Here is a 12,500-nt window from a genome sequence, read left to right on the forward strand (position 1 = left end):
AATTAGCTATCAGAGAACCTTCGTGGGAATACCGGATTTCCCAGGAGATATAAAATAACTTAAGAGGGATTACGATGGGAATAGGGCCAATATGAGGGATTACCTCTCCTAGCTTTATACTCTCTTGCTTTAGTTTCACTGCTCCATCGTACAAAATTGGCCTTTTGAGAACGCTTGTTGATAGAACCTTCAAAATCAACAACAGTTGGGCGGGCTTTCACAATGACGTTAAGAACCTCACTTTCATTTTACGTCCTCTTCCCTTCACATCTAATCGAGAAGATACTTCAGTATATTACTAGTGCCCAGACCCCCTCAACTAATGGCAAGTGTTTTAAGTTACCTTACGTAGGGTCCTTTTCTACACAAGCTCAGAGAACTTCAAGATTACATAAGCTAGTCAAGCGTTTTTGCGTCGATTTAGACATTAACCTCGCTTTTTTCTTCATTTAAGATCCGCAACATGTTCAGTGTGAAAGATCCTGTGCCTTTCCACCTCCGTTCGCGTGTCGTGTATAAATTCACTGGTGCAGGATGTAATGCCTGTTACGTCGGGGAAACATCCCAACACATTTCGGTGTGCATCCGTGAGCATCTGAGAAGGGACACGACTTCTCACATTTTGCAACATTTGCAACACTCTGAGGAATGTCGAATCTGAGTTGAATTCCCGCCATTAAGCACTTAAGTTTGTTTTTTTTTTTGTTACACTGTTTGTGCGCGATTCTTTGCATTTAGAATTGTTGTAACGTTTACCGTTAATTTAAAATTCTAACGGCAATGTATTAACGTAAGTTCAAATTGTAACATTGACAAAAATTCAAATTGGCACTGTAACGTACACTTGTAACTGAAGATGATCGATAATCGATCGAAACATGTCTTGTAAACTCAAAGTTGTCCATTTTTTTACGAATAAAAGGATTTCTTTTTAATTATTAAGAAGCATTGTGTTACCTACCCCAATTCATGAGTCATTAAAAACTACTGTACCAGTTAAAAGAAAAGAAGCTTACCACTTTGCAGGGCGCCTCTTCCTTCTCTTTTTATGGCAAGAAAAACCAACAAGAAGTAGAAAGCCAAGAAAAAATACACCGCCAATGGAAAAACCAAGAATACTCGCCATGGAAAAACCTGGTCCAAAAATGGCACAAATTATTATTGGTACAAACTAGAATCAAATTTTCAATGCAGTATTTTTAATTAAATTCTAAGCACAAAGATCTGCAGTAACTATAAAAATGTGCAACATGAAGCATTATCACGGAGTATACATCAGTCGGCAACGAGAAACTTTATGCCTTTGAAATCTAATGCAACGTTTTATGAAACGTTTTCCCTAGTCTCTGGATATTACTGCCCTTTTATGCCCCTAATAAATATGGAGATTCTACAGTTCAGATTTCAATGAGACATAAATGATATGAAACAAACAGCAATACAGTTTCATTGTGTATTAATACTGGTGAGCATTGCGATTTATTCGTGAATCACACTTTGATTGCTCTAAATCGCACCTTTTCCCCTGGCAATGAGAAAGGAACACTAAAACAAAATAGCCAATCAGATTTGAAGCCAGGCTTTTATAAGAAAATGAGATACAAAGAAAGCCAATGTGTGGCGAAGTTCATGTTTAAACTGTTTTTGATCTGACTTTAGTCCTTCGTTACTCTTGACTGAGCTTTTGACACATGACGTCTGAATGTTTCTGTTTTGCACACAAAATGTATGTAAAAGCGTTTCTGCTTCCCCTTTTTGATAAACCCTTTGCTGGATCAATAAACTATTGGTACTCACTGAAATCCTGTGTTTGAGCGATTTCTAAATAGATGTAATAAAGTGATAATTAAACTTCGTGTCATGTGCAATTTTGGACTGAAATTTGAAATTCAGACCAAATTGCACTCCACTCAGTTAATTACCATTATAAATTACTACCGGTATACTATCGTAAGAAAACGAAAAACATGGAGGCAAAAACGTGAAAAATTAGCTCTAGGTCCTCGCCTTGCGTTGATCTTTCGAAGAATTCTGTAACTCTTACCAACTTCCAGTGTTTTCACAACCTGAATAGGACTCTTTGGTCCATCACCAACAGAAGTGAACGCCAACACCTGCAATTTATATTCTGTAGATTCTTGCAATCCAGTAACTTTCTTTCTGTACACTGGAGAGTTGGAAGCATTGACCAAGTGAATATTTGGTTTGTCTTCTGACCCTTTCCTATTAATAAACAACTTAAATCCTTTGATTACTCCATTTCTGGAACCTGTAAGTAGCTGCCCCCATAATGCTGTGACACTTGTAGAAGTGCTTGCAGTCACCGTAAATCCACTTGGAGCATTAGAGGGAACTTAAAATAAACAAATCAAACAAATAATAAATGACTTTTGTTCATTAATTCTTATAACATGTGTTACAAGGATAAGAAAAATTTGAAAATGTTATCAAGGTTCTCTAGTCTTTGGCACGTGAATATCGGTGGGCATTATCCTGTTCCACAGGCCCTCGGGAGGGATGGTTTCTCGCACTCACTTTTTCCTCGATCCCGACCATTTTTATGGTTATCCCCACAAAGCGAGGCTATACACCATCACTAAAAATAGACTGATATATTATATAGAAGAATAGTCCAGACTTGAAAATTTCTAGAAAAAATACATTTATAAGCAGCTTCAATTCGGTTAGTTGTCTTGTTTGTGTGTGTTAGCAATCTGCATGGTCTCGTATGATCTTAAAGGTAAGCTAAAAGTTCACTCAAATGTCTTTTGCATTTATGGCCAACTTCGATCCCAGAGTGAACTTGCCTATGAATTTTTTTGTCTGCGTAGAGATGATGGTGAAAGGGAGAAAATTGGCTATTAATAGAAATTTACATCAATTTTCTCCCTTTCACCACCATCTCTACGCAGACAAAATAACATTCTTAGGTAAGTTCACTCTGAAACAAAAACAATAAACTTAAGAAAAAAGAGCTTTAGAATTTTCCGTGTTCTTCAGTGAAATTTCTTTAGTCCTGGTCTTTAAATCGCTCTTCTGTTCAGTGAATTGACTTGCTACAAGCAGGGCCTTTCTTTCTAATACCAGGGAAACAACAGCAACAACAACAACAACAACTTTATTCACATTACTTGTTCCTTTGCACAATACTGTCAGAGAGTGGACAGTATTTAAACATGCACGGCTTGGATGCAACAAAATGTTGGAGGAAAAGAAAAATCAACACAAGTGTTAGCATGCAGACTTGCAAATTCCAGGAAAATCAAGTCTTTTGCGGTTTTAATTCTTTTTTTTCTTTTTCTTTTTCTTTCTTTCGTGCTTTAATTCCAGCCTGGATCTTTTAAGGCACCCTTGACAATTTTAAGATTAATTCGGCTTCCTCGGGATCATCTTACATGTACACTTGACAAGCAACCAACGGGCTTCTTAAAGTGGTACTATGATCAAAAAATCATTTCCTTTCTTTTCTTTAGATTTTGAAAGCGTGTTTGCTTAACACCTAACTTGCAAAATTTTGAGCTTTGAGTTTTATCCAAAGGCTGTTTATTTTGAGTGTAAGTTTTGGATTTCACGGTCCGCCATTGCTCACGTTCAAAACTGGCCGATTGGACCTCAGAGGGTTGGATCTAGAGAAAATGACGTCATTTACTCACTAGCTTAAAATTTCAGCGAGTAAACGCAATTTATTACATATGCAAAACACGGGTTTAAAAGTCTGAAAGCCCGAAACTCCCGTGCTGCATATTAATTCGGCTGCGTACACACGCATTGCATTCTTAAACTAGTGAGTCTTTGACGTCATTTTCTCCTCGACCCAGCTCTCCAAAGATTTTAAAGTTAGTAATGGCGGACCAATAAATAAGAAATTCCACTTGGAATAAACAGATGTCTTTTTAAAATCAGAACTTAAAACTTGGGTCAGTTAGTGTTTAGTTAACACAGTTTTGAAATCCAAAGAAGTACCACTTTAACTCAGTTGGTAGAACAAGTCATTCGAATCCAGTTCAAGTGACCAGCTCTTAGTTGGCTTGACAACTCAGTTGGTAGAGCAAGTGCAGTGCAATCGCATGGTCATGGGTTCGAATCCAGTTCATTGAGTGTAAGATTCTAGTAAAACGTGTTAATTGGGTGCACTTTAATGTTTCGTTTTCAACGTCATTTACGCTTTTGCACCCCCTCGTTAGCTGTTCTTGTTCTTTATTGTCCCCTTACTGGCGTTCCATTCTAGCACGTATTTTTATATAGTTTCTGTCTTGTATATAAGTCCAAAGTTTTGCATGTTGTTTTTTGGCCTCCTTCCATCAGTTGTAGTTGCGCTAGTCGCAGTAAATCGCAGTAAGTCGGTCCTTGTGATCAGTTGTGTGTGGTTTCAGTTACCACAGCTTTCCAGTATACCTAACATTGAAGTATAATGGTCTCAGTTTTGGCCGTTTCATTATTATGTGCACAGCATTCAAGTTTTTATTTATATTGTATTTTGCAGTTTCAACCCGCATTTCCCACATCACCGATAAATTGTTTTCCCTTCTTTTTTATTTCGCCTTGTGGTTTTGTGGAGTCTGAAATGCCACGAGTTTTGAGGTCCGCTTATGGCAGTTACACCCTGTTGAAAATTGAACGTTTGCTTCGCCGTTTCGGCATGGATGCGCCTTTTCAGTATGCAACTGAACCAGAACCGCTACGAATATTACCCCGTGTGAGAAGGCCGAACGTTACGTTAGACTTGGAAGGGGTGTACCGGGAAAGACTTCGTACGATGATGAACTCAAGGTCTGGTCTCGCAGCAAACGTTAGTACCAGAATAAACGAGATTCTTGATTTGATGGCTGACGATCGTAATCTCCAGATGGTAAAGGAAAAACTCTCGTGCGATAGCCGCTTTTGAGAAGTTTAAAGGTGCTCAATTCGATTACTGGTCTGAAGTAAAAGATGCAAATAGTGTCACTGAATGCTAAGGGTACTGGTCAAGGCATGCCAACCACTTTGATGTTTTTCGCGACCTAGTAAATGATTGGATCATCACGGCTGGGCATAGATTACTAGCCGCTGGGCTTCAAGACGATTCTCATGTGAAACCTGACGACTCCGTTAGTTGTGTTGGTTTGCAAATGCATTTGGGTAATTCAAAGCACTCGAATCGCGGGTCTCGGGCGTGCTCTTGTGGAAGCCGAACCTCTTCCTTTGAGGCTGCCAGAATGAAGGAGATGGCAAGACTCGCAGAACTAAAGGCTGAAGAAGTTATGCTTAAAAAATGGCAAGTTTTGGAAGAAAAGAAGTTCCGTTTAAGCCCTAAATTGGAAGCAGAAATTGAGAAAAGCGCTGCCAAAGGTCAAGCTTTCTCCTACTGTACATGCCAAGTTTGTCGAGTGACGTACTTCAACACAAGCCCCGCTCCGAGCCAGACCTGAAAGTTGAGGCCCTCTCAGTGGTTAGGCATCTAAGTTTTCGTGAAAATCGTGAAAACCCCGCGGACATCGCAAGTGTGCGTCGCCCTCAAGACAGCAGCCAGCATGGAAAAAGTGAGCCGGTCGTCAATAATATGCCTGATAACTTCCATCAAGAGGCGATAGCACTTCAGCGTCAGCAAACCGCATTACAAGCCCAGTAGTAAAACTTCCAGAGCCTCGTGTGCCTACCTTTGATGGGGAATACTGTTGAATACTGTACGTTTATTCGGGCCTTTGAAAGCCTCATAGAGTCTCGCACCCAAAGCAGTCACGAGAGGCTCAACTACCTCGAACAATACACAGCCGGCGACGTTAAGGAACTGATACGATCCTGTCATCACTTGCCATTTGACGAAGGGTATCAAGAAGCACGTAGACTCTTGAAGAAAAGGTATGGAGACGAGTATCGTGTCTTGTGTGCCTACGGATGAAAAGCCTTGGCGTGGCTCTCCATCAAGCCAGAAGATGGACAAGCTCTTAATAAGTTTTCTATTTTTCTCTCTAGTTGCCAGAATGCGTTGGCAACCAGCCAGTATGCATCTCAGTTTGATCAGCCAGGAAGCATACAAAAACTGGTTCTTAAACTACCGTTCTACACAAGAGAGAGATGGCGTCGTCGAGCGGATGACATCATGGAAGTGCTCTGCAGACCAGTTTTATTTAGTGACTTCCTTGCCTTTGTCCCATAGTGAAGCAAGAACTGTCTCGAATCCAGTTTTTGGAAACATCACAGGCAGTTCCCATACCCAGCCTGATCACAAGCCACAAAGATTCTCGCAATCCTTTCCTACTTCCAAACCGCGAAAGCCAAAGTCAGCATCTTTTGCCAAGCACAGAGGGGTGCCCCCCAGAGCACAGATCAGTTTTCTGGTGGGGATCACGTAAATTCCGCTGCGCCTTTTATATCTTGTCCATATTGTCAGAAAGACCATGCTCTCGAAGACTGTCATATCTTAAGGTGGAAGCCATATCAAGATCGTATCAACTTTTTCTCTACAAAGAGGCTTTGCTTTGGATGCTTGTCAGATAAGCATGTCGCCAGGGATTGCCCAGTACGAAAAACTTGCAAAATCACAAATTGCACTCGAAGACATCCCACAGTTCTCCATACACCTAGCCGTGAAAAACCCACTGTAGATATTGGTGTTGGTACCGACAGAACTGACGATATTGCCGTCTTGAACGCCGTGGCCAACACTGATAAGTGCCCAAACGAAGTTACTGGGGAAGTACGCAGCAAGACAGCTATGGCTATCATCCCTGTAAAAGTTCGCTCGAGAGCTACTAACAAGACCGTCATTACATATGCGTTCTTGGATAGTGGAAGTAGTGCCTCTTTCTGTACAGAGTCTCTGATAAAGAAACTTGGAGTTAGTGGACCAAAGGTGAGAACCTCTCTTTCTACCCTAGAAAAAAGAAATAGTCCGGTTGACAGTTATCTCGTTCGTGACCTGGTCGTGTCCGATCTCGATCACAATGATTTTGTCAAGCTACACGTTTTATATAGCAGACCTGAGATTCCAGTCAGCAAGGAGGACATACCCACCCAAGAAGATATCGACCTCTGGCCTCATCTCAATGGTGTCTTTATACCTTGTGTTGATGCTGACATTGGGCTTCTCATCGCCAGTGACATCCCGGAAGTCCTTGACCCGGTCGAGATAAGACGGTGGTCCCTACGCTTCAAGGACACGAATTGGCTGGGCGGTAAATGGGCCTCTTAGGTGCTGTCGCGGTGGAACTCGGATTGTAAGTTCCTTCATTAAAGCAGACCCTCAGCTCCAACAAATGGTCCAGGACTTTTACAATCGCGACTTTGTTGACCTTTTCTTCGATGACACAACTGAGATGTCTCAGGACGAACGCCGCTTCATGCGAAACGCCGAGAAGATAAAGTCCAAGGACGGTCACTATGAAATCCCTCTGCCGTTTAAGAGTGGCTTCACCTCGATCCCTAACAATAAGACCCAAGCCTTGGCCCGGAACGATTGGTTGAAGAAAAGCCTACCATCCCCATAAACCAAACAAGATCCGGGGCGTCTTTCATTGTTCCGCTCAGTTCAAAGGATTATTACTCAACAATATGCTGTACAAAGGCCCAGACCTGACCAACTCACTCGTCGCAGTTCTGACAAGATTTCGTGAAGACAGAATTGCTGTGATGGCTGATGTTAAATCAATGTTTTGCCAAGTACGAGTTCCAGAGAAAGACCGTTCCTTCCTACGTTTCCTTTGGTGGGATGACGGCAACATGGCCACAGAAGCACAGGAATATCAAATGCTCGTTCATCTTTTTGGAGCCGTATGGTCTCCGCCGGGCAAGCGCAAATTTTGCCCTTCGTAGAACCACAGAAGACAATCAGAATACTTTCCCTGTTGAAGTCGTCAATACTGTGAAAAAAAAAATTTCTACGTTGACGACTGCCTTAAATCGTTACCCTCGGTGGCTGTTGCCATTGCTCGTGTCAACGACCTGCAGAACCTACTTTCGAAAGGCGGCTTTAAGCTCACTAAATGGGTTAGTAACAGTCGAGAAGTACTTGAGGCCATTCCCGAGCAAGAGTGTTCAGCAGAGTTTAAAAGGCTTGATCTTCACAATGATGAACTTCCCCCTCAGAGGGCGCTTGGCATGAAGTGGTGCGTAGAATCTGACACGTTCTTTTTTGACGTTCACCATGAAGCTCAACCGCCAAACTCGAAGAGGCATTTTGTCCCTGGTTAGCAGCGTGTTCCACCCTTTAGGCTTTCTTGCACCATTTGTTCTGCTCGCCAAAGAGATCCTTCAAAGTCTCTGCCGAGTCAAACTGGTGTGGGACGACGAAATGCCTACTGAATACAGATCTAGTTGGAGCAAATGGCGTCATGACCTCCCCAAGCTTTCATCGTTTTCCGTTACCCGGTCAGTGCTCCCCAAAAGTTTTGGTCGTGTAGTCTCCAGCCAGCTATATCACTTTTCTGATGCGTCCCGAAGTAGCATACGGTTCAGTTTGCTATTTGCGTTTGGTAAATGTGGAGGGTGAAGTGCACTTTTCGTTCATGTTTGCCAAGTCTCGTCTAGCCCCTCCGAAAAGTGTGTCAATTCTTCGTTTGGAGCTATCCACAACAACCATATCCATACGTCACGACAGCATGCTAAAGAGAGAGATCGAAATGCCCATAAGCGCCGAATTGGTTTTCTGGACTGACAGTATGTGTGTGCTGCGCTATATAAAGAACGAGAGCACACGCTCCCACACCTTTGTAGCTAAGCGTATTGCAACCATCCAAGACGGCTCAAGTCCAGATCAGTGACACCACATTCAAGGAATCTTAAATCCAGGCGACTACGTATCAAGAGGGCTATCAGCTGAGGCGTTGTTAAACTGTGAGAAGTGGTTAGCGGGGCCGGAATTATTGTGGACCCCTATACATCAGTGGTCAGTTGTACCAGTTGCTTCAATGGCATTGGAGGATGACGACCCAGAAGTAAAGCGTGATCGAGAAGTGAAATCCCTTTCAACAACCATATCTCCAGTCAGCGTTACCCCGGTGACAGCACTGTCAGACCATTTTCAGAAGTTCTCTGAGTGGTATCGTTTGAAGAAATCTATCACTTGGGTTTTGCGGTATTGAAGCAATCTTTTATCGGCGGTCAAGACTCGACAGAAGACTGGGCAGATAAAGACGCAACCAGAGAAACTATCACTGATATCAACTGAAGAACTGGAGAACGCTGAAAGAGCGATATTGAAAGTTGTACAGCAAACAGCCTTTCGAGACGAAATTAACACACTCAATAGGTCAAGTGACAAGTGAGTCAAGCGAACAAGTTCCCTCGTAAAATTGGATCCTTTCTTTAGAAATGGCCTGCTGTGCGTTGGTGGAAGATTGGCTCAGGCTCGTATGTCGACAGAGGCAAAACATCAGATTATCTTGCCAAAGAATAGCCACGTCACAAGCCTCGTCGTTGATCATTATCACAAGCTTTCAGGTCACTCAGGGAGACAGCATGTGCTGAGCCTAATACGCCACAAGTACTGGGTTGTTAAAGCAAATTCCACAGTCAAAAAGGTTGTGACAAATTGTTACAAATGTCACAGACAGAAAGCACCATTTTGTGAGCAAAAAATGGCTGATTTACCTGAGGATCGTTTAATCCTCGGAAATCCTCCTTTCACAACTGTTGGAGTGGATTACTTCGGCCCATTTCAAGTGCGCCGTTCCAGAAGTCTCGTCAAAAGATACGGTGTCCTATTCACCTGTCTTACCGTTCGAGCAGTGCATATCGAGGTTGCCCATAGCCTCGACACCGACTTGTTCTTGCTTGCACTCAGGCGGTTTATCGCGAGATGAGGCCAAGTTCGAGAAATGAGATCAGACAATGGAACCACTTTTACCAGCGGAGAACGTGAACTACGGGAGTCAATCCAAGCCTGGAATAACAACAAGATTTCCGAAGAAAAGTTGCAGAAGAACATCAAGTGGAGTTTTAACCCCCTTATGGCTCACACCACAGTGGAATTTGGGAACGTTGCATTCGTTCAGTACGGAGAATCTTTTGCGCTCTTCTTTAAGAGCAGCCTATCAACGATGAAGGCCTCATCACTCTTATGTGTGAAGTGGAAAGCATTTTAAACATCCGACCAATCACCTTTGTCTCAGACGACCCAGCAGATCCAGAACTTTTGACACCAAATCACCTTCTATTGCTGAAATGAGACTCGCTCATGCCACCAGGTGTTTTTCAAAAGGAAGACGTGTTCTCTCGGCGTAGATGGCGTCAAATTTAGTATTTTTCTGACATCTTTTGGAAAAGACGATCAAGGGAGTACCTTCCACTGTTGCAGAGTCGTCAAAAATGGCTATTTCCCCGCAGAAATCTGGCTGTTGGCGATGTTGTCCTTGTCGCCGCTGAAAACACAGCTCGAAATTGTTGGTCGCTTGGAAGAATCCAAGACGTTTTCCCAGATAAGAAAGCCTTCGTGCGTAAGGTCAAAGTTAAAGTCAAGTCAGCTGTTCTGGAGCGCCCAATAGACAAACTTGTTTTACTTGTTGAGGAAGGAGCAAAGATCATTTTACCCTAGTTAAGAAATTTCAAGCATTCATATGAAGAACTTTGATTCCTTTTCTTGTGGACAGCATACGAAATTTATAGACTTAAGTTAAAGGAATTTGCTTAAAGTTAATCAGTTTCCGCTTAGATTTAACTTCAATTAATAGTTTAAGTGCTTGTTGGACCACGCACTTAGGGGCCGGTATGTAAGATCTAGTAAAACGTGTTAATTGGGTGCACTTTAGTGTTTCGTTTTCAATGTCATTTACACTTTTACACCCCCTCGTTAGCTTTTCTTGTTCTTTATTGTCCCCTTACTGTCATGTACACCCTTTTGGGCCTCCTTCCATCAGTTGTAGTTGCGCTAGTCGCAGTAAGTCGCAGTAAATCGGTCCTAGTGATCAGCAGTGTCTGGTTTCAATTACCACAGCTTTCCAGTATTCGTAACAATGTAAGTATAATCGTCTCAGTTTTGGCCGTTTCGTTATTACGTGCACAGCATTCAAGTTTTTATTCATATTGTATTTTGTAGTTTTAACCCGCATCTTTTATTTACGGTGTGTGTATTCCACTTCACTGAGCATGGATTTATTTCAGGCTTCTACTTACAAGTGACCAGCACCCAGTTGCCTTGATAGCTCAGTTGGTAGAGCAAGTGCAGTGCAATTGCATGGTCATGGGTTCGAATCCACTTCACTGAGCATGGATTTATTTCAAGCTTCTACTTACAAGTGACCAGCTCTTAGTTGGCTTGATAACTCAGTTGGTAGAGCAAGTGCAGTGCAATCGCATCGTCATGGTTTTGAATCCACTTCACTGATCATGGATTTATTTAAGGGTTCTACTTACAAGTGACCAGCACCCAGTTGCCTTGATAGCTCAGTTGGTAGAGCAAGTGCAGTGCAATTGCATGGTCATGGGTTCGAATCTCATTCATGCCTGGATTTTTTAGGCTTCCTTTTCTTTGCTGTAATGATCTTTCCAAATTTCATTTCATTCTATTCTGCAGCTCAAATATATAAAGGTTCATACTTTCCATAAAATGGTTTTCCTTTGTTGCCAAAAGTTTAGGGGAAAAGTGATGACTGGAACATTCCACTGTGGTACGTACAAGTACATGGAACAGGTGCACATGCAACGTAATGTAATAAGCCATGAAAAAACTAAAGACGATATAATCTGCAGCCTTAAAACAAAGACTTTCGTTTTTTACCTATACATTAATTTAAATGGGTGACAGGCTGACTTACCTAACTTAAAGGGAGCCTTGTTTCAAAAAAAGTTAAATTGAACAATATCACTTACTATCTTCCTTTGTTCTTGCGAATTCAACAGAACTGTTCGTTCCATCACCAGCGGAGGTAAAAGCCAACACATGAAATCCATATCGTGTAAATTTAGCCAATCAGGCGACATTTTTTGTGTACATTGTGACGTTGGAAACAGAAATGTTTTCTAGTCTGTTAATATCGGAGCCTTCTTTCCTGATGAATATCTTAAATCCTCTAATGGTTCCATGTCTGGAGTCGGGGGAAGGAAGCTGCCAGGACGCTATGATAGCCGTAGATGTGTTAGCAGTCACTGTAAAATTGCTAGGAGCTTTTGATGGGACTGAAAGATTTAAATGCAGCAAAGTCAAGAAATCAGAAATGAACTTTGCCCATGGAGTGAAATTTGATTCAACCATTCTTAATTGAAAAGCAACTTTCTTCCTTTCTTCCCAATAAAGGAGATTAATTTGATGAAGGAAGTGACATTTTAAATGAAGAGAGATGGCTTATCAGGAACAAAAATTTATTTTAAATAAATCAATTAATCAATTAATAAGTAAAAACACCATTGCATATTTCCACATTTGCAAATAATATTATGTCAATTTCTTTCAACTGCATTTGACTACTTTCTCCAACACCACATGGAATAATTGGTAATAGAAAATCTATAAGAAAGGGTCAGCTGTGTCTATGGCCGGGAATTGCGATTTTCATTGCAGCTGTAATTCACGACAATGCCCCCAATTG

General features: G+C 41.8%; 1 protein-coding gene across 1 annotated transcript in view; it reads right to left on the bottom strand.

Annotated features, from left to right (window-relative positions):
- LOC138014147 (uncharacterized) overlaps nucleotides 1-12,500 on the bottom strand; it is a 44,170-nt gene that overhangs the window by 31,575 nt on the left and 95 nt on the right. The window contains exons 2-4 of the mRNA XM_068861166.1: nucleotides 11,785-12,090; nucleotides 2,045-2,353; nucleotides 1,017-1,134 (exon numbers count right to left, since the gene is read on the bottom strand). Of these exons, the coding sequence (XP_068717267.1) occupies nucleotides 1,017-1,126 (110 nt within the window). The 5' untranslated portion in view covers nucleotides 1,127-1,134; nucleotides 2,045-2,353; nucleotides 11,785-12,090. The remainder of the gene's footprint in view (nucleotides 1-1,016; nucleotides 1,135-2,044; nucleotides 2,354-11,784; nucleotides 12,091-12,500) is intronic.

This window comes from Montipora capricornis, chromosome 8, assembly GCF_036669925.1.
Source record: "Montipora capricornis isolate CH-2021 chromosome 8, ASM3666992v2, whole genome shotgun sequence".
In the NCBI taxonomy this organism is placed as follows: Eukaryota; Metazoa; Cnidaria; class Anthozoa; order Scleractinia; family Acroporidae; genus Montipora; species Montipora capricornis.